This window comes from Chlamydotis macqueenii, chromosome 6 (genome assembly GCF_036417535.1).
Source record: "Chlamydotis macqueenii isolate bChlMac1 chromosome 6, bChlMac1.mat, whole genome shotgun sequence".
Classification (NCBI taxonomy): Eukaryota; Metazoa; Chordata; class Aves; order Otidiformes; family Otididae; genus Chlamydotis; species Chlamydotis macqueenii.
The window spans coordinates 22858971-22883814 of record NC_141561.1 but is presented as its reverse complement, the minus strand read 5'-3'; the positions used below and the strand labels follow the sequence as shown (position 1 = coordinate 22883814).

The 24844-nt window shown below is 38.7% G+C and overlaps 1 protein-coding gene across 3 annotated transcripts in view; it reads right to left on the bottom strand.

Moving 5' to 3' along the window:
* The window catches only part of RAPGEF4 (Rap guanine nucleotide exchange factor 4), a 152751-nt gene that overhangs the window by 48792 nt on the left and 79115 nt on the right, over positions 1–24844 (bottom strand). For 2 of the 3 annotated variants that reach the window (XM_086750857.1, XM_086750860.1), the window contains 4 exons: positions 7680–7733; positions 7276–7382; positions 5246–5367; positions 3614–3797 (listed from right to left, as the gene is read on the bottom strand). In XM_086750857.1, the coding sequence (XP_086606983.1) occupies positions 3614–3797; positions 5246–5367; positions 7276–7382; positions 7680–7733 (467 nt within the window). The remainder of the gene's footprint in view (positions 1–3613; positions 3798–5245; positions 5368–7275; positions 7383–7679; positions 7734–24844) is intronic. The other variant, XM_086750859.1, reaches the window with a different exon arrangement.

Sequence of the window (24844 nt, the reverse complement as noted above, 5' to 3'; positions counted from 1 at the left end):
ACTGCTTCTGTAAAACCTGTGTGGTGACCCACTGATGTTGATTTATAGGACCCTGCTGTGTAAAGACCTAGTTTCTGCAGGGGACACATTCTAACAGCAATAGCTGGTTATAGACAGGATAATAAATGGAATAGGTAGAGAATGAGGCTGCACATTAATGGACAAGAGAACTCAGGTGATATTAAGTGATCAATAAAAACTGTTCAGTGTTTGGAGAATTTATCAAGGTCAGAGACACTGAGCTTCTCTGTAACTAGGATGTTGACAATAACACAGTACTTGGCCACTGATAAACCATGTACACACAAGCAGTAGCATTGATTATTTTTATTACATAGCTAACCAGAAAATTCTCAGATAATAAGAACAAGGGAAAAGATCAAAGGCTTGATAAGATTGCGATTACATGTCAAATAAGCATGTATTTCCAGAGTACAAATTTTATCTTCAAGTATAGAGAATATATAGGAGACATGAATAATTTTAGCCACTACCTGTGTCTGAGTGTGAAAGTGAATGCATGTTCACTTACTGCAGCACAGAAGCTAATTACGTAATATTTGCCCTTGAACCAGTGCTTCTTGATTAACTCCATAAATACCATTTACCACATATAATACCCACAAATGTCAGTGAACTGCTATGTGGAAAGATAATCTGTATTTCCTGTCTCAGGAATAACACTTGGTTTATTAAATGTCATTGGCAGGAAACTCCACCAATGACTATGGAACTTAATACAGTCTTTATGGAGAAATTCAGTGTGGTTCTTACTATTAACGGCTGGGTGGGATCTCTAAATTGAAAAAAAAAAAAGAACAAAAGAATAAATAGATCTTCCTTAATTTTTACAAAAACTTCACAAACCTATGGATTCTTAGCAACAATTAAATTGTTACTTTATTATATATATTTTTGTGCTGCTTATCATGTCTAGATTTGTTTTAATTTCCTCTCCCTAGCATCCTGTTGAGTATACCTCTCCAAGTGACACTAAAATGTGATTACTGATCACATGTGGAGTCAAACACTCTTTGTACTAAGAAAAAAACTTGCCGAGTGAAGTCATCACTAATATATAATACATATTTATTGTTTCAGTCATACTGCTAACTTACTGTAGCCTAGAGTATTAAAAAAGAATATAATCCACAACATCATCTAAGTTAAATACTGTTGTCTGATGAATATAATTCTCCCTTTAAAGACTCCTGTTATTACTGTGTTTAGCTTTGTATTATAGCATTCTATTTAATTAGGGTTTACCATCAAGTTAGCTATATCTGAACATCATTAAAATAAAACAAAAATAACTAGACTAATATTTTCAGGATGTATTTTCATACTGAAAGACTGAAACGCTTGTAAGGAAGAGATGTGCTAATCTTACCATATTTTTTCCAGGGACTTGCTCAAGGTCTGCACCTGTGCTCCAGGCATTATAAGGAACAGAGAGCTGTGTTTATTACTTCACAAAAAGCTATTTTCACATTCATAGTGTATGTGTTTCCGAAGGAAAAAAAAAACACCCAATAGCAACAAGAGCCTGCCAAAAATTTCCCTGAGCTCTATTCTGTTTTTTAAACTATAGAACATTCTTTCACAGTTTGACAGTTAAAATGCTGCAGTTAATGTAATAAACAGAGAATTTTTTAAGTTGGCTGTCAAAACAAGTGACACTTTTTGCTAGAGATTTTCAGATTTTGAACAATAGAAAGTACCTTTCAAAGCAACAGCTTCATTATACAATCAAATTCTCGAAGTAATCTTCTCATCAAAGAATATTGTCTTATTTCTTTCAGGGTAATTATCTGAGCTCTGCAACCTCTCCGGAAATGGTGACTATTATAAAATGCAGCTGTGTTGGTTTGAAAATTGTGGGTCAAGCTCAGGTCAGCTAGAGCCAGTGACTCTGAAGCCCTGACAATTCCTTGAAATTTTGGCAGCTGTAATGGTGTCTAGTCAAAACTAGCAGGACTCGGAGGATTCACGGAGATTTTAACAGCTTTGATACAGCTCAGCCCAGAGTGGATTTTCAACTAACAGAATCATAATGCGTGTAAACTGAATGCTTGAGCAGTAGTTAATATGGTGCTTGACAGTACAAAGTTGCTTCCATGAGCAAAGGGCAGCAAAAATAAGCACTTTCAGGGATATGGATAGGGAAAGATGTCAGATGGCTGTCAGTCTTGAGAAAACCTCTTTCCCTTCACTATATTGCATGAAAAATCTCCTATGAATATTCTTCCAGGTGATGCTGTGCAAGTGACGACCCAGAGGGGAGAGCAGGACCTTCCACAGCATCATTCCAGCCTCTCAGCTCTCTGCATGACGTGTGGATGATAATCAACATTGATCCTGCCAGGGTAAACTTACACTTGCTGCTCTGAAAGTCATGATGGAAAGCAAATGCAGTAGGCAGTGAAAAACCATGATAACCTAAGAGGGCAATTCTCCAAGAGCCAACCTGCTCAGTCAGCCTGAGGCAAAGGAGACAGTGCAGAGGTGCAGGGTCACACACAGCACTGCTCTTAATGTCTGGCATCTGCTCATGGGTGCAAGAAGCTCTCTTTCACTCCTCAGCAGAGGATGCACAGGACATCTCTGTGAGCAGAAAACACCTCACTTCCCTGGCATCGTAAGGGTTTACGGAAGCACCATGCTCCCAGTCTGGTTTGTCTGTGTATGTTCTTGAACTGACCCTTACAGTGAAGATGACCTTAAGTAATTCATTATTCTCAGTGCGCTTAATTAGCAGTAAAATATGTCTTCAGTGGCCCCTAAATACTACCTGCATAATGAAGAGGTTTCCTTCAATGGAGGGTCAAACAGAGTTTATACTGGTTGCTTTGAAGTCACTATAAAGCTGCCTGTAAAAAAGGCCTTTAGTGCAGTTTTCAGTGTGACCAGAATATATTGCTGAAAGGATGGTTAGCCAACTGGTGAATGAGAGGACATAATCTGATAGCTATGAAAAGTCTAGGCAGATGTCTTCTGAGGCCTAGGTACAGAAAGCTTTTATTTTTAAAAATATATTGATCTTAAAACAATAACAATGGATAAATAAACCCACAGAGCCATATTTCACACCTTGCTAGCAAACTACAACAGGCCAAGTCCAACCTATCTTAATTCAATAAAGTGCTACCAAGGATGAATCTAATTAATGGCTGCCACTGACGACTGTAATTGAAAAGTACCTGCTGTGCTGCCATCCTACCACTCTACTCACTCACAGTACCTGAAAGCAGCATAGTTTCTTGAATGGCACATCTACACACAAAGCATTAACGGAGCTGGACTCTTCTATTACCTGTGACTTACTTTTGGGGAGATTCAGAAACGAAATAAAAACTCATAATGCAGCTCCTTCCTCAAGGAGGCATTCAGGATGGCATTCATGGCCTTTGATGGTTATTCTCAACACACAGTTCAACTTATAAGCATTAATAAAGACTGGAAATGACTTAATATGGACTTAAACTTTAGAGTTGAACAAACTGTACTGAAGTGAAATAACTGGCCAAAGATGCCTGATAATAAATGTACGTTTCTCTTGTTTCCATGTCACAAGGAAGGACTATGTATAATATCAACTCATTACTCTGCTTACGGTTTTCTGAGAATCATCCTCATATGAGCATCTGGCCCAATCTGAGACAGAAGAAGCATAGTGTCCTGTAGCTCCTCATCACACTCCTTTCTCTCTTCCTCGGTTGGCAAAGGGGCATCTTCACGCTCATCATCCAAAAATCGATAAAATAAGTATTTGTCTTGAAAGCAATGTTCCTGATCCACTGAAAATAACATAACAAGTCAAACACTAAGCTCTTCTTATTAAAGTTAACCTTGTAGAAATCTGTGTATCATTGTATATGTTACAGATATATTAGTTAAGAAGGGAGAGAAAGCTACAGAGAAACTGCAAGAGTATGAAACACCTTTACTTCTCACACATGTTGAAATTATGTAGGTTGGAGAGTACACTTTGAAATTGTGTACTACAAATACTTCAGAAAAGTCTTCTATATATTTGTGTTGTGGGTGTGTATACATACATGCATGTGTACTTGTGTGTTTTTCTTATGAGATCTAGTTTTGTTCTTACTGTTTCAAACCATTTCATTTAGACAAACAATTCACACTGGAGAAACAGTTATATTATTAATTTCCAAGAGGTGTTCTCTAGCCTGAACACCTTGCTCTACACATTTCAGACAGGGCTAAAAGGTAACAAAAGCATTTAAACTCTTTCTGATGTACCAGAAATGTACATCATAAAGATATAATCCCAGGGGCAAGTTCATTGACCTATGACCTGGTGGAAGAACTTAATGGAAAGACTTTTGAAGAGAGGCTCTGATATGGCAAAGGACAAACCCTTGGTCTTCCAAGCAAGTCAGAGTGATGTGTTGAGTTGGATACTGTGATTCAGCTTGCCACAGCCTGCCTCGGGGAATTCAAGGGAATATTTGTCAGGAATTAAAGTTAGAGCCCTTAGGGTAAGGAAGCAGTGGAAACAATCTCTCTTCTCAGTGTGAAAATTTCTCCCTGGGATATGGGAAGCACAACAGAGGATAAATGGAGGTGTACTATAATAGAGCTGCTCTTCTGAACTTAATAAAACTGTACATGCAAAGCTTCAGATATGAATATTGTTTTAGAAAGCTGCTCTTTTGAGGGCTATAATATCCTGTTACCAAGTTAATCCTGCCAAATGGAAACTGAAAGTCAATGTAAAATACAGTCAGAAAACTAACATAAAATCCCAGATCTCTGCACTGGACTATTTGGAGTGCTGAATTTGGGAACCATTCCAAAACCACTGAAAATCATTCCAAAATACAGATCTGAGCAAAGACAAAGGCTCACATTCACTTCCAAATGCTGCAAATCTTTAATGAAGACCTGTTTTGTTTATGGTAATACATCTCTTGGTTTTGGCCTGAGTGCTACACAGCTCTTGCAGTGCAATCACAAGCCAGTGTACTCCTAAGTATAATTAGAGTTACTATAAATTATCCATTTACTTTTCAATATTCTCATAAGTTAAAAAGGTATACTGGTAGTGAGATTCTTGTACTACTGTCTGTGCATTGCATTTGCACTTATGGATGAATAGGTTGCTCTGCAGCATTTCTTTTGAGTTCACGATCCCTTTCTTTTTTATGGAAGAGATCTACAGAGGCACTGATGTCACACATTGCCCATGTTTTAGTCAAGATGCCGATTTTCTTTATCTTACCGTGGTTAAGAACACCTTCTTCCAGCAATACTTGCCACATGCCAACAGCCTGGGTTCGTGAATGGACACAAGGACTTTGCTGCATCATCCAGTCAACTAGTTCGGTCCCCACACAGCATTGCCTGAAGGACAAATACATAGACAGAAATGAAAAGGGAGCTAGTCAAGAGAGAGATCATGCACATTTGCTAAGAACAGTAGTATCTTAAACTCTGTATAATCTTAGTCAAATCTCCCTACAGAAAATACAATGTCACCATCTACGCATATATGCTTGAAATACCAGTGAAGGTGTTGTTTTGAGAGGATCACCTCAGCAGAACAACAAGTATTTTCAGAAAGGCAAAGTTTAGAGGATCAGAGTGAACCCTGTGCGACCTGGTACAAAACCTGTTGCAGCAGCAACAACCTCCAACCCAGATTTCAAAGGAAACCTTCTCTGTATACCATGGGGTAGCAAAAGCCTCATGCTTTTCACAATCCTGCATGAAAACAATCATCTAACACTGTAAAAGCTTTGCCAATGAGAACAGCTTCCAGAGGAAGAGTGAGTGTTATCAGAGTGTTCCTCCATTTGCAACCAAACTCTATCCACACTGTATTTGGGGACATTGGTTTGTAGGTTTACAGTGTTTCTGAGGTGCTCTCAAGCTAGATGCTGGTCACCTTGTAGCTCCTGACTGACCCAGAGGCAGACAACAGCAGGCCGCAAGTTCTGGAAAATGCCCAAAGAAGGGGAAAAACCAAAAAGTCACATAGTCACTAAGTAAAATTCTTTGTCATAACACTTCCTAGCTCAGCAGAACAGAAGCAAATAAGCAATGTGATCAAAAACTTACAAATCTATAACTGATCACACATAGAATAGAGAAGAAGCTGGCTAGTCCTTCTAGATAGGTTCTCATGGCTCCACGCCCCTTGTATCACCTTCAGAGACCAAGCAAATAGTTAATACTGAAATTGCTGAAATTTATCTTAAATAATGCTCTTCCAATTAAAATCCCATTCTTCATGACAAAACTGTCCTTCACCTGGATCCAATCTAAATTTTGGTATTCCATATTTAAAAAACCTAAGGACAGAAAAGTAATAGTTTTTACCAGTTATGTGTAAGATAGAATGGTGCAGTTGTTTGGACCAGCATTGGTCTTCACTTATCATACATGCTCTTCTGTTCTTCTAGAACATGAGCAATGTCATATTGTGACATATGCTCAAACCAACTTACAAGCTCCAAATACCTTGCATCATATTAAATACATTTTTGACTGAAATATGGAAAATCAATGCACTTATCTCAAAAGCAGATCAGCAACATATTGATTTACTACTCAGAAAAAGACATACTCAGATTTTAAACCAATTTTTATTTCAATATACTCTGAATAATGCATTAGGTATTTGATTTAAACATTACACACTAAAACAAATTTATTTTTTCTTAAGCAAACAGTAGATAGATCTTGACTCTTTGAAGTCAGATTCATATTCTACAACTCCCATTGTTATCCCGCTTTAGCAAGACAGTGCTGCCACCAGCAGGAACATAAGAAAGCCTGGCAATACACTGAAAAAAAATTTTTTTAAATAGAACACAAAATCTATATAAGGAATGTTTCTCACCAGGTGAATTTCCAGAACTCCACACTAAGCAGTACTGCTGTAGCCATCAGTGCAGTAACATAATATATTAATGAGCTTTCCTATTATCTCTTACTGATGTACAAAGAGAATAGAATCTACATTTGAACTTGATATTGCACAGAATATTCCAGCTAACTATGCTATTAACTTTGGAAGAGTTTTAGTATGTGAATGCTCTGTTCACAATCATGAACTCAATTTCCAGTCAAATTACTTCAAAAAAGATCTACCAGGCCCATTAAAGACTGCATAACATCCAGAATCAAATAGCATCACAGAATAATTTCAGACCTTTTGAGACCTGCGAATATGGTAAGGCATAAATCACAAATCAGAGGATGGCAGGCATAAAAATTCAGAGACCTCTATACAATCAGCTCACACACCTGTAAGTCTTCAGATGGTATTTACGATCTCTTATCATGTGAGGGGCTCGGGACAGAATTGTATTCCGCAAAATCTTTCCAGCTCTGAGGATCTTTTCTGAAGGAACCTTGGTGATCATGGAGAAAAAAAAAGGGACCAAGACACACACATTTTAAACTTTCTGCAATCTCTGTACTCTCCTCTCCAAAACAAAACACAAGTTCTCTTTTCCCTAAATTAAAATTCCTTGCATAGATGCTTACTTTTGCAGAGCAATGTGGTATATATTCAGGATTTTAAGTCTCAAATACTTATAACATCTAACAGAAAGTATCATTTCAGCTGATACGCATCACAGTTGGAAACAGGAGTTATGTCCATTTGTCTAGCAGCCTGGCTCTACAGCACACCTATGTCCTGTTACCTGTGTAATGGTTTTAGTAGGACGATGTGGGATGTGAGGTTCAATAAGAGGTGTCTGAAAAATAAAATAAAATTAAATATATTTTTAAAGGTTGAGCAGCAAAATAAAACAAATGCTAAAATAAAAAAACTGAACAAAGAATCTGTAAAAACAAAGAATGATGTATAAGTCCAAGCTGTACCCAGGGGACATGAGTAGCAAAAGCTCTCTGAACACATCCTAAACACAAACTTGGCTTTCAATACTCAGCAAATTAAAACACTGACATGATACATGAAGATGAATAAAAACCTGTTAAACTTTCTAAAATACTAATGAAGTGTGCAATGGCCAAACATCACACCAGATCTGAGGCTACATGGGCATAGCTAGCTTTCCCACTTGCCGCTCTTCATCCGCAGCGGGCACAACAGCATTCCTCTGCACACGGCTGCCTCTGCCACTCAGTCCCCTGCCATGGAAACTCTCTCCTCCTTCAGTACCTTCTTCTATCCAGCAATCTTCTCTCTTACAGCACAGCACAAGAAACTGTGAAGAATGAAGAAAAAGCTCTGCTCCCATTACCCGTCTTTTCTAAGCTATCATCAGGCCTGGCTAGCAACCCTTTTATAGCCGCTCTCTGACATGCAAGAGCATGCAGGCCACTCACAGAGACCTGGGCAAAAACTTTCACAAAGGGGCTAATGAAGGAAAAAGGAAAGAGTAAAGCAGATGGCTTTGTTCTGCAAAGGGAAGAGTGCAAGGGAAGGCTATCAGGGGTCTACAAGAGAGAAGCAGAGAAGGGGATGAGAGAAATGGGAAAACGCATGTAACGAACAAGTGAAAGGAGAGAGGAGGCAGGGAGCACATGGCACAACACAGAGGAAAAAGGAAAGCAGAGGGTTAAGGGACAGTAGAAATAGAGACAAAGGAGAACAAAACCAAAAAGGAGAACAAAACCAAACTTCAGCAGCCACCTCAGAATGATGGGAAGATGTTTTGCTTTGGTTGGGACTGGTAGTTAACAGCATGGACAAAACTTACTTCCAGTATGAAATGTCAGAAGACACACATGAGGGCTGAATTTGGCTGGCATTGTGAGCTCACTGACAGGACAGATCATACCAAACACGGAGGTCTCCCACAAGGGCAAGACCTTGCACCTCGGCCCATGGCAGCCACAGCTCCCTTACACATGCAGTACACACATACAGCAAAGAACGGACAGCCAGGCTGGAAGTACGGTGAAACACATGCCGTGCGCTGCTGGGATGCTGGGTATTGGTGTATTTGTTTACTGAAGCTGGGCATCTGTTCGTTAGTTCCTACAGGATTTTAATGATGTGACAAAGTCCTTGTAGTAATCAAATAGTGCTAGGAGCTACGAATGCACCAGGAAACTACAGGTCAGCCAGGACGCGGGAAATGAGGGAAGCACATGACAGAAATCAATAAAGAAGAAGATAATCTTAATGGAGAGGCCTGCATATGGAAAACAATGCAAATAGTTTTTCATTTCTACTCATACCTTGCAAGAAGTCTATGAAAAGGAAAATAAATACAATTAAATTGGTATTCTTGATTTTTCTCATTAATAAATCAACAATTTTTCAAAGATTCATTTAAGTTATAAACATTTCTGTCCCACCAGAAGGGTGGCAGAACATCCCTCAATATTTGTTGGTTTCTGGAACTGTGTGGAGTGTGCCTTAGACAGCCTGCATTCGCTGTTAAAGTGTGCTAAGAATGGCAAGAATCTTTTGAAAGATGCATCTAATGCAAACAAAACCATTGAATAACAGCTTCAAATAGGTGTATAAATAAACAATGAAGTCAGAGGTAGCACTCTGAGCATTAATAATTTTTGCTTCCATTTTCTTTAAAAAGGATTTCAAGTCCTCATCAAGTTCAATGACACTGAAGGTAAACATATACTTAAATGGTTGGCCAAACTGGCATTAAAGTCATTATGAAAATTATTTTTAAATTCTATATTTTTAAAAGATTACTTTTTAAAAATCAATAAAGCACAATATACTCAATCTAGCTTCCAGGTTTTAATTCTAGTTAGGAATACACTTCAAATGAGAGATAAAATGTGTAAGACAAAAAATGTAAAAGCCTTTTATAGCAGTAATTAGTGAAAATTAATTACATTTTTGGTCTTTAGAGTTTCCCTTAAGCTACAATAAAACCACATAAAACTAATAGTTGAAAAAATTTAATATGAAGATTTATCAATAAATCTCACATCCTAATCAAAACAGAATATAAGAGAACATTTAGAAGAAATCTGATTCAACCCAAAAGTACAGAAAAAACCCAAGGTGAAAGCTAAGGTACAGCACAAGAATCTGCAGAAAGCAGCAGGAAGGCTTATTCACCTGCATTTCATCCTGACCGACACAGAAGGATCAGCTGCAAAGACAGAAGGTAACTTGGGCGAAGGTGATCATGAAACGATCCAGTGTTAGAACTTTACAGAAGGAAGTAAGAACATCAAAGTAGAAACAATGAACTAGGAAGAAAAAATTCCAGAAAACAGAATATTGATAGCTAAATTCCTGGAGCACATCATGGGGGGCCAAGTGTAAGGTAAAAGGAGTTAAAGAGAGCTGGCAATTACTTAATGAAACAATACTAACCACACATACAATATATGCCTGCACAGAGGTACAAGTTGTAGTAGAGACGCAATTAGCTAAAGAAAGAGCTCTTCACTGAAATACAAGGATATACTCAGAAAAGTTAAAGCAAGGGTTTTTAAAAAGGCAAGTATAAAAAAATTTGAATAACAAAGGACAAAATTAGAAAAGCAAAGATATAAAATGAGACAGACCTACCAAGAAATGTCAAGACCCATGAAAAATATCCCACAAGTACATTAGTAGAAAAACAAAGAGAAGGAAAAGTGTTGACCCAGTGCTCAACAGAGGGCAATCTATCGACAGATACTTCAAGAAGGCTAGAAGCTGCTTATTTATTTTTATTATTAGTCTTCATTAGAAAGATCAATGGCAGAGAGATGGTTAATATCCTAATTTGTAGAGTGAAAGAGGCAAAATCTCAGCCTGAAAAAGCAAAAGCATGGATGAGAAAATATTATGTAAATTAGCTATTTTCAGACTGGCTGGGTTTGTAGAATTTCATGCAGGAAACCTGAAGAGCTTGAAGAAATTTAAAGAAGGCTACAGCTCCATCTTGGAACCAGCAGCAGTCACCTCTGACAATTCTTGGGGACTAAGGAACACAGCAGAAGACAGAAAAATGGGAAAAGGAGGAGCTGAAAAATTATAGACATGTCAGCTTAACTTGCTTCCTAGAAAAAGTCCATTTGTAAGCACCTGGAAAAGAACAGGGAGATGAGTCACGTGACATATATTAATCAAGAACAAATCATGCCACACTGATCTAATTTCTCTCCATGAGTGGGCAGCAACACAGAGAGATTGAGGAGAAACAGTAGTTTTTCAACCCTTTACTTTAGTAAGACTTTGGCACTGTCTCATATGATAATCCCTTCTGCAAAGGGCAGATTAAATTCTTACAAGATAGGTGCAAAGCCAGTTGGAAAGGTTTATTTTGAAAGCAATTACCAGTGAAGCACTGTCCAACTGGCAGTCGTACCAAAGGTCTGTTCTGAGCAGCGTTCTCAAGAATGTATCACGTCTGATACTATTGAATATTAAATGGGATGTAGAATGTACACTGATTCTGCAGGAGACTTCATAATGGGAGGGACTGCACGTACACTGGAAAATAAGTTTACAATTTGATACAGTTTGGGCATTGGTCTGAAGGAAATATGATGCTACTATGCAACACAGATCGTGCTGACTACTTTTCAGGCAGAATCATCTCTATAACCCAGGGTAGGAACCAAATGTCTTAGCAGCAGTTCCACAGAAAAAGAAATGAAGTTTACAAAAGATATTAAACAGTAAGCAAAGCCATACTTGTGTGGAAACAACAAATACTGTACTGGAATGTAGTAGCAGGTTAGATACACAATGCAGTTCCGCTTTAGTCAGCCTAGACAAGACCTAAGCTAAAGCAGTGTGTTTCGTTTGCCCATTTTACTTCAAAAGTATCCAAAACCACTGGACAGAATTTAGAGGAGAGCAACAAGAATAATCAGAAAGCACAACATAAAGTTGTTCAGCTAAGGAAAAGGCAAGTGTTAGCAGAACTCTGACAAAAAACCCTTCAGATTTAAAAGGCCTTTGATAAAAAAAGAAAGAAGTTACCTAGTCCATCGTGCAGAGATCAGGAAATAAAGAGCTTAAATTGCAGTAAGAAAGATTCGGGTTAGACACTGGTGAAGCTTTGCTAACAGTGTGAACAGTGAATACTGGCACAGATTGCCAGGGAGGTGTGGTGCCTCCATCTTTGGAGGCCCGGGAGGACACATAAGGTGTCTGTCAGGAGTCACACAGCTAGAGCGAACTGTGCATGTGTGGCTCAGGGATGGACTAGATGCTTTCCTGAAGTACCTTTTAGCCTCACTATGTGGCACTGTGCAATTTTCAAGGACACCTATCCATGTTCAAAATTAGTCGAACCACCAGGTGGTGCTTAAAGAGATGATCAATAACACAACCCCAAGAGCAGCAAACCTGGGCTCAAGAAAGCAAAGCAGTCGTTCCTACTGAGGAACGAGGTCGTTGCCATTCAAAAGACATGCCCAGCAAAGAGTCCTCCCAAAGTTACATCCTTTCAAAGCTACTGCAGTGAACTCTGGCTGCACTAGCGACGAGATGAAATGCAACAAATGGAACCACAGGGCTTGGACTGAGTTGGCTATGGAAAGGTATGTCATGCTTCAAAAGGCAGAGAAATGTAACATCAATTAGTTAATAGGAGATACAGTACTTCTGCAACAACGACCTGTCACAAAAAAAAACCCCGATTCTGTAAGGTATCACACCTTTGGATAATAGTCACAACTTGGCTGAAGTCCAATAAATGTTTTGTAAGACTTTACAGTCTTGGGTCTCCCATTAAGAGATGCTTAGAAAACACTTACAAAAAAAAGAAGTGGCTCTCCCTATAAAATAGCAGAGTGAGCAGAGTGTTTAATTATCCTCTTAACACATTCTAGTATCTTTGAGGAATTAATGTAACTAAAGTACATGCATGGAGCTCTATGACTGCAGCTACTTGATGATCACATTTTTCGGGACTTCTGAATAAGGGAAAAGTTATCAGGTGAAGAGCTCAAATATGTAAGCCAATTAGAATAGTTTACAAATTATTACCCATCTCCTGGCCACAGCAGCGACAATTGTACCTGCACTGAGCTTTCCTTCAACACGAGATAAAGCAGCACAGCAGTGATATTTGAGCTATAGCTACTTCATGCCCTTTTCCAACTAGCGCACACACGGAGAGTTTGCTATGATGTGCTGATCCCCCCTGTACAGGAGAAGGTGCATATGGGTCTGCAGGGTAGAGAAGGGAAAGTTGCAGGTGTTGGTAGGGGGAAGCAGAATATGATCGTAAGAAACTGTAACAAAACGGTCATCAGCATTAAGACTGACAAACTCCATATCTGTACATTTATGGATTCGCATTTGGGCCATTCAAACAAACACTTCATGAAGCCAATCAAAAAACTCCCTATTTAAATTGGGGTGAAGCAGAGAACGTAACAATTTTAGCCTCCATTCCTTTGAAGATTCAAATATTTATGCATGAGAGCAATACCATAGATTTAAATAGGACTATTCATGTGTATAATTTTATGCACACATTTAATCTCTGCAGAAACAGGCCTTAGATTACAAACTATAGGGCAAGGGCTGCCTTTATTTCTGTGCTCCTTACACCACTGAGCAAGCCATATGCAAACAAATAAATAATATAATGAACTACAATAATAGAGTCTTAACATGAGGTCTGTATTTGTGAAGTTATTTGAATCTGCTAAATAAAATCCAACAACATCTCTTATAAAAATACATTTTTCTACTTCCTTTGTTAAATGGCTGTAAAGGGATGTTTCTTCTGAGCCTTTACATCTGAATGAATGCTTTAGATCTACAGCAATTAGGATCTACAGAATCAACTGATGGAGGGGACCTAACCCACTACTCTCAAATGTTAATGTAGGAAATGTGTATTGCAAAGAACTAAGAAGAAATAAAACAAAAGCCAATGAATCATGTTTTTCCCATGACCTCAGTGTAGCTCATTTCTGAACAGAGAACAAGTTTCCGTGTTAATGGGAGTTAAGCATGGTGTGTGAGGTTACCAGGGTGATCAGATAAACCTGTGCACTACCGTTGAACCCTTTATTTTCAACTGGGGCACCGAAAAGAATTGCAAGTGACATCTGTTTTCCTGCTGGCTGGCAGGGGATCCAGAAGAAACAAAGAACCAAAGCCACACAAGTCGAAAGGTGTCAGCAGCAACAGAAGCATCACTAAGAAGTTTGTTTGTTTTAAATCCTCAGTATTTACTGCTATTGGTGATCCAGGGCCTAATCCAAATCCCACCGAAATCACTGCGAAGTCCCTAACTGACTCAATGGGTTTTGAGCCAGGCCCATAGCGTTGGATTCTCCTAGGCATATTTCAGGAAGTAGAGCAAGGTATGGACAGAGGAACACAGTCATAAGGATGTTCTGTTCCACAGAAACAGGAATTAATCACATTTTAAAAATATTCTGAGTTTCACAAAACTACAGCACCTGTAATGTACATACCCATATAGTTAACTAACTACAAACTAACTAAACCAAGCAAAGTAGACTAGTAGAAATTGTCAGGACCAGTGGTTAAGACAGCTCAATTTTATTCTTTTTTTCTCACTGCACAACCTTGCACAAATCACGTAATCACACTGTGTTTCATTTTCCCCTTTTTGGAGAGAGGAATACTAATAATTTCTACCTTTGTAAAATGCTTTGAATACTGTCAGCAAATGGGCTACTATCAAAACATTCAGAGTAATGATGTCTGGTTTAAAATCCGTATTCTTTAAATAAAATACAATGTGAAAGTGTATTTTAAAATACATTTTAAAATTGCTTTTCTTCAGTAATCTACATGTATTAATAGCATAAACAGGAAAATGCGTCCCTTTAAATGCCCAAATACAATCAGTGTAGCAAATTTATTTTAGAAAGTTAAATTGAAATTGCATTATTAACACTTCTACAATGTTTCTTTGACAAACTGTAAATGTCCGTCCCTTTTACACAAAATGATTCAGCCATTACCAAAAATGCTACTTCACTGTGAATGTCAAAGGGAAAAAGAATATTGAAACAGACTATGACCAGTGCAAAAAAAACCCCAGAACACAGCTAATGATGTCTTATTTTCCTGTCATTTTTCTACTTCCCTGCTACAATGAAACAGCTACTATAACTACACTGCATTGAATAAAATGTCAGAAAATGCTAACTCTGCTGTGAGCATTCCTGATATTCTGGTAGGGGTGTGACTACGGTTGTCATAAGGAATCTCAAGCCAGTGTGTCATGGGTTTCTCTGCTGCTGCATTTTTTTAACCTACAAAAGATAAAGCATTTTTTTCATCATCTCTCATGAGAATTACTGGTTTCTCAGTATCCGTGACTTTAATATGTTTACATTAAATTATTTACTTCTTGAGAAACAAACCATAAGGATGAAGATGAAAAAGTATGATAAATATTAGGTAGTGAGGTTACTGGTTTTTAAGACCTACCTCTCACCCATACTATAGGTACACAGGAACTACTTAAAAGGCAAACTGAAGGGAAGTTAAAGACTAATGAGCTGCTGGAGGATTTATTTCACTTGATTCCAGATACCTTTATAGCTTCTGTATACATCTCTCACCTTCAAGTCTCCAAGGAAGCATGCCTCTAGACAAACAGGACTGGATAAGCATTCCTATGCTTTGATCACACCCAGATGCCAGAACTGCCCTCTGAGGCCTAGGTGGTGAAATTTTAGATGAAGTGGTTTCATGCCAAATGTAAGTGTGTTAAAAACTGGATGGAGTGTGGATTAGGGGGTGAAATCGTGAACCTATTAAAATCCATGGTAAAACTCTTTACTTTAGTGTAGTCAAAACGCCACCCAAGTGAGGCGAGAGCACCACTGTCTCCTGGGTGGCAGCGGATCACATAATGTGTGACCCCAGCTAGTCATTCTACCTCTGAGTGTTACAACTTCTCCATCTGTAAAATGGAGACAACAGTATCTACTCACATCTTTGACAAGTGATGAGAATGAGCAACTGAAAACACTGCTGAATGCTGCAGCTGAAGTCCTGGAAGTCTAGTGTCTACAAATTCATTCTGAGCATTTTGTAATCATTTTTAACACAGAAAGGAAAAGCCATCACAGTGACATAGGGCTAAAGGGCATTGAATGTTACCTAGTGAATTCCCTGGGGAGGTCAGGAACAAGGTAAAGCCTCTGGGAAGCAGGGAAGAGAAGTTAATTTAAACTCATCCTGTGTCTTTTCTGGTGATTCCACATTCCTTATTCTCCAAGTTCAGGACAGTGCATCACATGAACATACATGAAATGAAGAAATATCGAAGGAGTGCAGCACATCTCCCTCAAATTCCCGCTGCCCTATCTATTCCTCATTCTTCTTCCTGTCATCCTTTCCAGAAATAAATTTTTGCTAAAAATGAAACTCAGAAGAAATAATCTAACAATATCCAGTCCAACACCTTCTGTAATCCTGCTTCACAGAAGGAGATTTTTAATCATCTATGTCGATGTTTTCCATCTAGATAGACGATATTTCCTAAAAAAGGTAAATGGTTGTTTCTGTAGTATATGAAAGTACATAGAGGAAAGAAAGCCCACACTGATGGCTAGACCAGAACACAGTTTTTAAAAAGTGCAAACATTCTTCTTTCAGCCAAGTATTTTTTTACTTCAATAGCTTTAAGTCTTCTGTCATAAATATAAAAATCACTCCAGCAGTTCTGTTTAATTTACATATTTGTGCATTGGTGGAAAAGAAAAGCATTCTGCTCTTGGCAAATATCCACAAAACAACCTTCTTATCTTTGTTAAAACTTCTGTTTCCCATGATGTCTACAAAAAGCTTGTCAAAGCGGAGGGTGCTGATGTGCTGAACCTGCTACCTATCCTGTCTCATCCCAGTCTCTCAGACTATGCCGTTTATCTATTGGGTGGTTCTCAAAATTGGATTGTAATCTTGCTAGGGTAGTGCCTTCCTTCTTAGTGCTTCTGACACAGAAGACTTCTCCCGTCCCTGACTGGGATGTTTTAGCACCACCACAGCTCTGCTAACCACAAAGAACTTTCACGACCAGACAGATCTAATCAAAACGTGGTGACTACACCGCAGTCTACAACTTCCTCAAGGGAGGTGGAGGAGGAGGAGGTGCTGATCTCTCGCTAGTGACCAATGACAGGACACAAGGAAATGGAGTGAAGTTGTGTCAGGGAAAGTTCAGGGTGAACATTAGGAAAAGGCACTTCACTGAGGGGGTGGTCGGTCACTGGAACAGCCTCCCCACAGAAGGGGTCACAGCACCAAGCCTGTCAGAGTTCAAGTTTTTAGTCACATAGTTTAGTTTTAGGTAGTCCTGTCCTGCAAGGAGTAGGGAGTTGGACTCCACGATCTTTATGGATCCCTTCCAACTTGAGATATTCTGTGACTCTATGAAAGCAGAGGGACAACAATGTTGTCACAAGGGACAACATGCATCTTCTGAGGACAACCCATCAACATCATTACTTTCTCCTGCTATGAGGGCACATCATCATCATCTGATTCAGTAATGGGCAAAGTCCAACAGCATAAATTTAGGGAGGAAATACCGGCTATGAAGGATAAGGGCTTTTCTTTTTATTTTACAGTAAAATCCAATTGTGGTCTCACACATTTAACGAGCATGAAATGAAACTCATAACTGCTGTATTAGTTAACCAGTTAATTCAGTGTTCTTCAGATACTTTACAGGTAGTAATTGTATTGATTAAAAACATGCAAAGGCATTTAGAATCAAATTATTAGATCTGAACAATAGGGATTAATATGCTTCGCTTTTCACATTAATTCCATAATACAATGGGAATAATGAGTAAATAAAATACAAACATTGAGTTAATGTGCATCTGTGTAGGTATTTCCCAAAAAAACCCCAGTAAAAGAATAATACTATTAATTCCTGACAATCTGAACAAAATATAATTAACATTGGAAAATAATAAATATTTTGTATTTCTAAATGTACTCCTTCCCTCCTCTTAACCTCCTACAGAGCTTGCAGCTGCCTAACCTGATACTATTTAAACCATGTCTGTTCACATTTGTTCATACTGTTTTGAATTTCAGCTCATCTTCCCTGATAACTCGTGAGGGACAGACATTTCTAAACATACTCTGAGCTGCTTCTGTTGTTAAATGAATCTTTATTGCAATGTGAGAAAAAAATTGCCTCCACAAATGCACAGAGAACGCTGCAATAATTAACCCAAGACTGATATGGAAAGGTGAAATTACTCTACCTGGCATTTTCCCTAGAAAATCACATCTCTTTACATCCCAATTCACTACAGTATGTTTCTGAAAAAGATGACCTCTTTTTACCTCTCTCAGTATGTAGCCCAAGCTGTGTAAATTCTGTGATGTCTGGCTTTTAGGGATATCACAGAAGTAGCCCTGTCCTTATGAAATGGAAAGGGACCTATTGTATGTATTTCATAATTTATCCCCTTTCTCCTATTTCTCTTTAATGTTGGTGTTAATTTTCACATCATCGCTAAAAATATCACTTTGTCCAGCTGAAATTCTGTCCCTGCCATCTCTCAACCACTCACCTCCTTTTTAAACATAATCTCAAAATCTTCTTTGGCTTAATTGACTCTTAAGTGTCTCTTTGTGGGCTGTATAAAGGAGAAGGACTGTTGCCCTATGTTAAGCAAATCACAGTGTGAAAATGTTTGCTGTTCTAGAGAAATTTAATTACTGTAATCCAGACCAGCTTGCCTGGAAATACTGAATGTACCTAGCATATTCCCAGCTAACCTGTGTTAAAAGAAATGTAATTTCTGCAATAACATAGGAATTTTCAGCTTCTCCATGACAGCTGGACTAGGAGACTGTCTTGGGGAAAGGAAGATGCATCCACCCCAGAGGAATGTCTCATACAGTGAAGTGCAATATTATTGCAGATTGTCCTGTGTCTGTACTGCCACAAGGTCACACAGCACTTTCCAGGCAGCAATCCAGGTTCTCTATCCCAAACTCCATAGCAGAAAAGCCAGACAAAAGAGAAAAGACAACATTTCAAGAACACTTACTGTAATCGAACAGACTGAGTAGCATTCAGGAGCTCTAGCAAGGCAATCTCCTGGTTTTCTTCTCCCTCCTCCTTTCCCCAGCATACCAGGAACACACGGGAACCAGTCTGTTACACAGGGCCAGGACTGTTGTCCAGCAGCGGCTATAAATTTACAGTATAAGGAATGCCAGAAACCTTCCTGTTACAGTTTTGTCGACACAGGTTTTCACAACATTCCCCTGGAACCTGCAGTAGCTACTACTGACACTCAGCAGAGTGTGAACCGAATCGGGGGAAACAAAAGGGGAGGAGGGGCAGGTGTTAGGCTCCTTTATCTTGTGGACCTCTATAGTTTTGCTAGTCAAGATGAGGTACCTTGTGCAGCTAGTGACAATAGGCTTTTCTTAGGTTCACTTCCCAGACTCATTTGGAACAGCTGCCAGAACCCAGCAGCCTGCAGACCACAAGCTGAAAATCCCTAATCTAGACTGGCTCCCAATAGAATTAAGACAACTCAAGAGGAGAGAAGGAGAAGGGAACAAATATTTGCCTGGATCTGTATGTGTATTACAGCAATAACAGGAATACATCATACAAATGTGTATTTAAAAATAGGAGACTGAAATAATAGAGATTCATTTGTGATTTAGCAGTGAATTGCAATGGAGCTGCAAGCTGGCCTGAAAGAACAATCCCCTGCCAGTCCTCAAAAGAGGACTGCTGTGGTAGGTCCTCAACCCCACACAGTCTGCCTTGTTGCTTGTGCTGGCTGTGGCCAAGAAGCTAATTTTCATCCAAAACAGCCGAAAATCAAGCTCAGAAGAAAAAAGATTTATGTGTTTCTGACAGTTCTGCTCCCTTACCATCGGCAAGCAGGAGTGTCAGTGTGATGGAGGAAAGGGCACGCATAGCTAGATATAGAGAGAAGGAACGTTGAGGGACACACGAGGGAGGACAGGTGCCCTGCAGTCCCCATGCAGGTCACTGGAAGCTGCTGTGGAAGGGCAGTCACAGCCTTCTGGTTTTCCCTGTGCCCAAATGTGCTCAGCTCTGGGAGCTGACACTCTCACCACCTTCCTATTGCACAACCACCATCTCCTACTTCTGCTCCTGGTGTCACTGCTGGCCCCTATGTGGCTCTAAGGTGGGCTGGGTCAGAAAATGGGTTCAGATGCAAAGTAACCATCTGAGCCATTGTGGAAAAGGCTACAGGGGAAGAGTGGCATGAGAGAAGATGTTTCTTTAGTCCCTGCAGATTCATGCATATGAGGTCAGCTACTTTAAAAGAGTGAGGATGGACAAAGCAGTACTGGGAGGTTTACAAAGACTTAATCATAATTTTCCCCTCTTAAGCTACTGGGTCTTTCTCCATCCAGTTCACATGTAAGTTTTTTATACAAATTGTTTATATAATTGCATTTCCTAAGATGAAAACAAATCTGGTTGAATAATCCTAATTAGAAGCAGTGTAATAACTGATACTGGAAATAAGATTTTTTTTCATTTTTTATTTTGGAACCTAAATGATCTATTTTTTTAATTTCTCTACTAGTCAACTCAGCTATGTGTATTTGTATTTCCTCCCTAACTGCCATCATTAATGTTAAGACAGCTGCATCACTGTTGATAAAGCACACAAAGATCAAACACGTTCACAATCTTGTGCCAAGCTTTCTTCCAGAAAAGCCATAAATCATAAATCTTTAAATGCCTGAACAGCACTTGCTCCTTAACCATGACTGAAGCTAATAGTCCAATTACATTTTCAGCTCTGTTGTAGATATCTGACATTTTTGCCTCAGGAGTTCTAACTTGGAATGGCTCTAAATGAGTACCACAAACCAAACACCTGTGCTGGTGGTAGTGCTCTCTGCATGCAGCCAGCACAATGGGCTTCTGGTTCTTGACTAGATAACATAAAAACGAGAACAAAATCACTGGACAGCTCTTCCTGACTATTTATTAACCTCCCAAATTTTTGTCATTTATATACAGACAAAAAAAAGATGCTGCTAAATGATCAGATCAGACACATTGATTACTTCTTACTGACTCAGAACCATAACTGACTTTGTGAAATATCTGTTTCCAGCATGCATTGTAGGACAGGCAGTCAAAATGCTCTGTGAGAGATGATATGAGTGACTAGAAGGAATCTGATTTTAAGATCTCTGATTCAATTTTTCTGCCAAACTTGAGAAAATAATTACAAGATTAAAAAAAAATCATATTGCTGTTTCAAATATAAGTGCCAAATGTGTTACTTGTATACGCTTGACTTGCCTGAGGACATGAACCTTGAAAAAGACTCTTTTTTCCTCAGTATAATTACACACTCTTTCTGCCTTTCAACTGCAAGAGATAAATGGAGCATATGTGCATGTTTTTATGGGTTAGGACAGAATCACACAGAAGACAGCCAAGGAGCAAGAGCCATCAAATGTGACTCGATATACATTATCAAACTGCCCTTGCCAGCACTGGCGAGCAAGGCAATAGGCTGTTTCCCTAGAAAACTGGAACTGAGAGTGTTGTTCCTATTGAAAGAAGGTCCCACATCTACTTCACAGTATTGAATATTTTACAAATTATAGCATGTTCTAGGAATTTCTGTAACTTTTCCATTATTTATTTTATTTATCTAAACTATGATAGCAACGCACATTCAGGCAGGCAAGAGGAGTCACAAAGGGAAAAAGTACCTTCAGCCAAATTGTCCTTCCCATGTTAACCCAAGCACCTCCGTAACCCTTTTGCAGGGAGAAGGTTACTCAGGGAAGAGGTGAGTACTTGCTTACTCTACCACTCTAAAGAAGGCCAACAGTGTGAGTTAAATTCCCTCCAAATTACAAGATTAACGAAGAAATATATATCACTTAGCTTTCTATTTGTCTATTGATTTCTGAACTTCTTTTTCCCATTCCTAGTGTCTCTTAGGTCCTCTAGTCCAACACTCCTGCAAGGAGCAGGGACAACTACATCAGGTTGCTCAGAGCCCCGTCCAACCTCGCCTTGAATGTTTCCAACATTCATTTCCAACATTATCCTTAGAGCTGTCCTTAGAACCACCACAATAAAAACTCATGGTAAAAAAGAAGGGACTATAGTTTTTCATGCAAATTCATGGAAGGGCTTCAAGGACCAGGGATCCTTGAACTGGATCCTTGAACTGGACCAGGGATCCTTGAACTGGAGAAATTAAGTTATTTTGATGCCTACACTGGAAAATACACAGCAACCTGGACCAAGGATTCTGTTCTTTTCCTCCACAATGCTACTCATTGCTGTATAGTAATAGATCAAACGAGAATTACTAATCGCATCTGCACATTTCATACTGAGACTACTCTGGCTAGTTCTGTATTGGTCAGATTGGAGTTCAATTATATGATTAGATAAAACAGAAGAAACTGTTTCCAGCAGAAATTGCCACTAGGGTCTCCAGAATTCAGGGTACACAATGATATTGTGTACACAGATATTTCATAGATTATCAGGTAGCTGAAATGATAACAGAGATGGGGTGGTGCAAGCTTTTCTTTGAGGCACTGCCGTTCACACTGGCATTTGGAAGGGAAGCCCAGAGGTGTGTATCGTCTCCATCCATATGGCTGGAACTGGAGATAGCAATGTACCAAAACCTTCCCTCGTGGCTCTGCAACTATTTAGTTTATGCAAAGCCTACTTATATAAGCCAGCAGACCTACTGACAATTTTGTTTACATTAAAGAGCTCTGATGACATATAAAGACCTTCACATTTTTCATTATGAAGTTCATTACTAACACATGAAAAATGTATTTTTCACAGACTCCTACTCATCTCACACTCCTGTCTTTGTTATCTCTTCTGCCATATGCTGTCACCATGTGACTCATTGCCAGGGACCATATACACAGCCTCTGCACTAGCCAAATTGTTACAGGCTGTGATAATGATTGAACCCTGAGCACTTCCACTTAGAGCAAAATGAAGAACTTGAACAGGCCTCTAAGTAAATTACTTTCATATACGTTAAATTGGTGCCAAAATATCAGAGCAGCCCCTAAAAGTAATTGGTACAGTTAGGACTGCATGAAGTAGTTAGAAATACTTGCACATACTGCTTTTATGCAACCACTTTAAAAACAGAAAATAAAAGCTATTTTTTTTAACCCTATGCTAACACTGTATAAGAGAACAGACTCTGGCACAGAGCCCAGGAGAGGACAGGAACTAATGCACACATATCACTGGACAGTTATATAAACCATCCACACAGAAAATCAGTTCTGTTATAACAAAGTTTTCATGTGAATGTTGGAGAGGTTACCACTTCTAAACAAACACCTTGTCATTGCATCTATAATCTTGCCAGAACACTGCCTGCTTTCCTGCTCTCTTTCTCTCTCTTTGTTCTTCTTGTAGGCTCACAATTTCATGAGCATGTGAAACAGTTCCCTTAACATTCTGCTAATGCTCTACCAAGTTCCACATTTGACAATCTACTGAATATCTTAACAGATAAGCTTTCTTTTTGGTCATCTGGGAAAAGTAAATTGAAATATAGGGAAATCAGAAGCAAAATTATTGTGTTTATTGCTAGAGTAGCTAATACGGTGAATGAACATGATTATTACTGGTGTGTTGTGTGGGCTCTTCAAGGCTGCATCTAGTGAATTCTAATGTTGTCATTACAGTGTACTTTCAAATGCCCAGAGCTATATTTAAGTGCTTGAAAACTGAAATAAGTGAATATTAATTTGCCTGGCAATGTTAAAAATTGCATTATTTTCAGGATTAACACTTAGATTATGTCCTTCACTGTCAACTGAAAGATCTTCTCAACTTTATTAAATGCATTTAGAGTTGACAAAATAGCAAATCACGTCTTCACAATCACTCCAATTATTTAAATGCATAAAAATCAGCACGGCACCAAACTCTTATGGACAATTTAGTACAGAAAATGAATCTGCATTTTACCACATCAAATTAACCAGGGAAGAAGAGGGATGAAAAGGTGATTTTCAGAGGAGTATTTCAGCACATCCTATAGGAGCTTTGCTATACAAAATGCCTTCAAATAAATTATTTCCAATAAGCTTCCAGTATAGAGGATCTGGAGTCATTATATGAAAAACATAAAGGGGACATTTCAGCCTGTAAGCTTCACAAACTCGATCCATGTGTTTTTCGAATATTACTTCGTGCACTAGAGGGAGCTCCTGCAACTCTTTAGCACAACAGAAACATAAAGACAATATAGGGAACATAATGGAAATAAAGCATGAGAGATATGTCAGAAAAAAAGACATATGCTTCACCCAATAGCAAGAATGACTGTATGAATTTGCACAACTCAATCTGCTTGTATCTTCTTTGTCCAGTATGGTTTCCTCAGTATAAAGGAGATTAAGTACTTTCCCCCTTTCAGGATATATGCTTTCAATGAAGAAGGCACACATTTATGTAGGTTTTAAACAGTCACAGAGATTAAGTTGTACAAAAAGAAACCTAGCATGGTTTTTGAGGTGAGATGTTGTTTTAATTGAGTTTGTCAGAAGAAAAATACATGTGAGCAGGCAATCAAAAGTGTACCATAATAAACACGAAGAATTGAAGTCTGTACCAAAACAAACACAGAAAAGAGGACTTCATTAACACTGCTCAGTCAGCCTTCACTCTTGAAATTCTCTGCTTTTGAGCATTTCACTTTTCAGTCTTCCTTTCAAGTAATTTTTTTTTGGTGTAGTTTCTTGATGATTTGGGGATTCTTTCAACAAACTGCAATATGGAGATTCCAGTACGGAAAGCAATATAAAACTTCAGCTTGGATCATTAGCAGGGTTAGGACTTTTAAACTATCAAATATTTGAGTAAATAGAATAATTGTTATTAATCACAGATTTCTATTCTTTTTGTGGGTTGTTCCCATG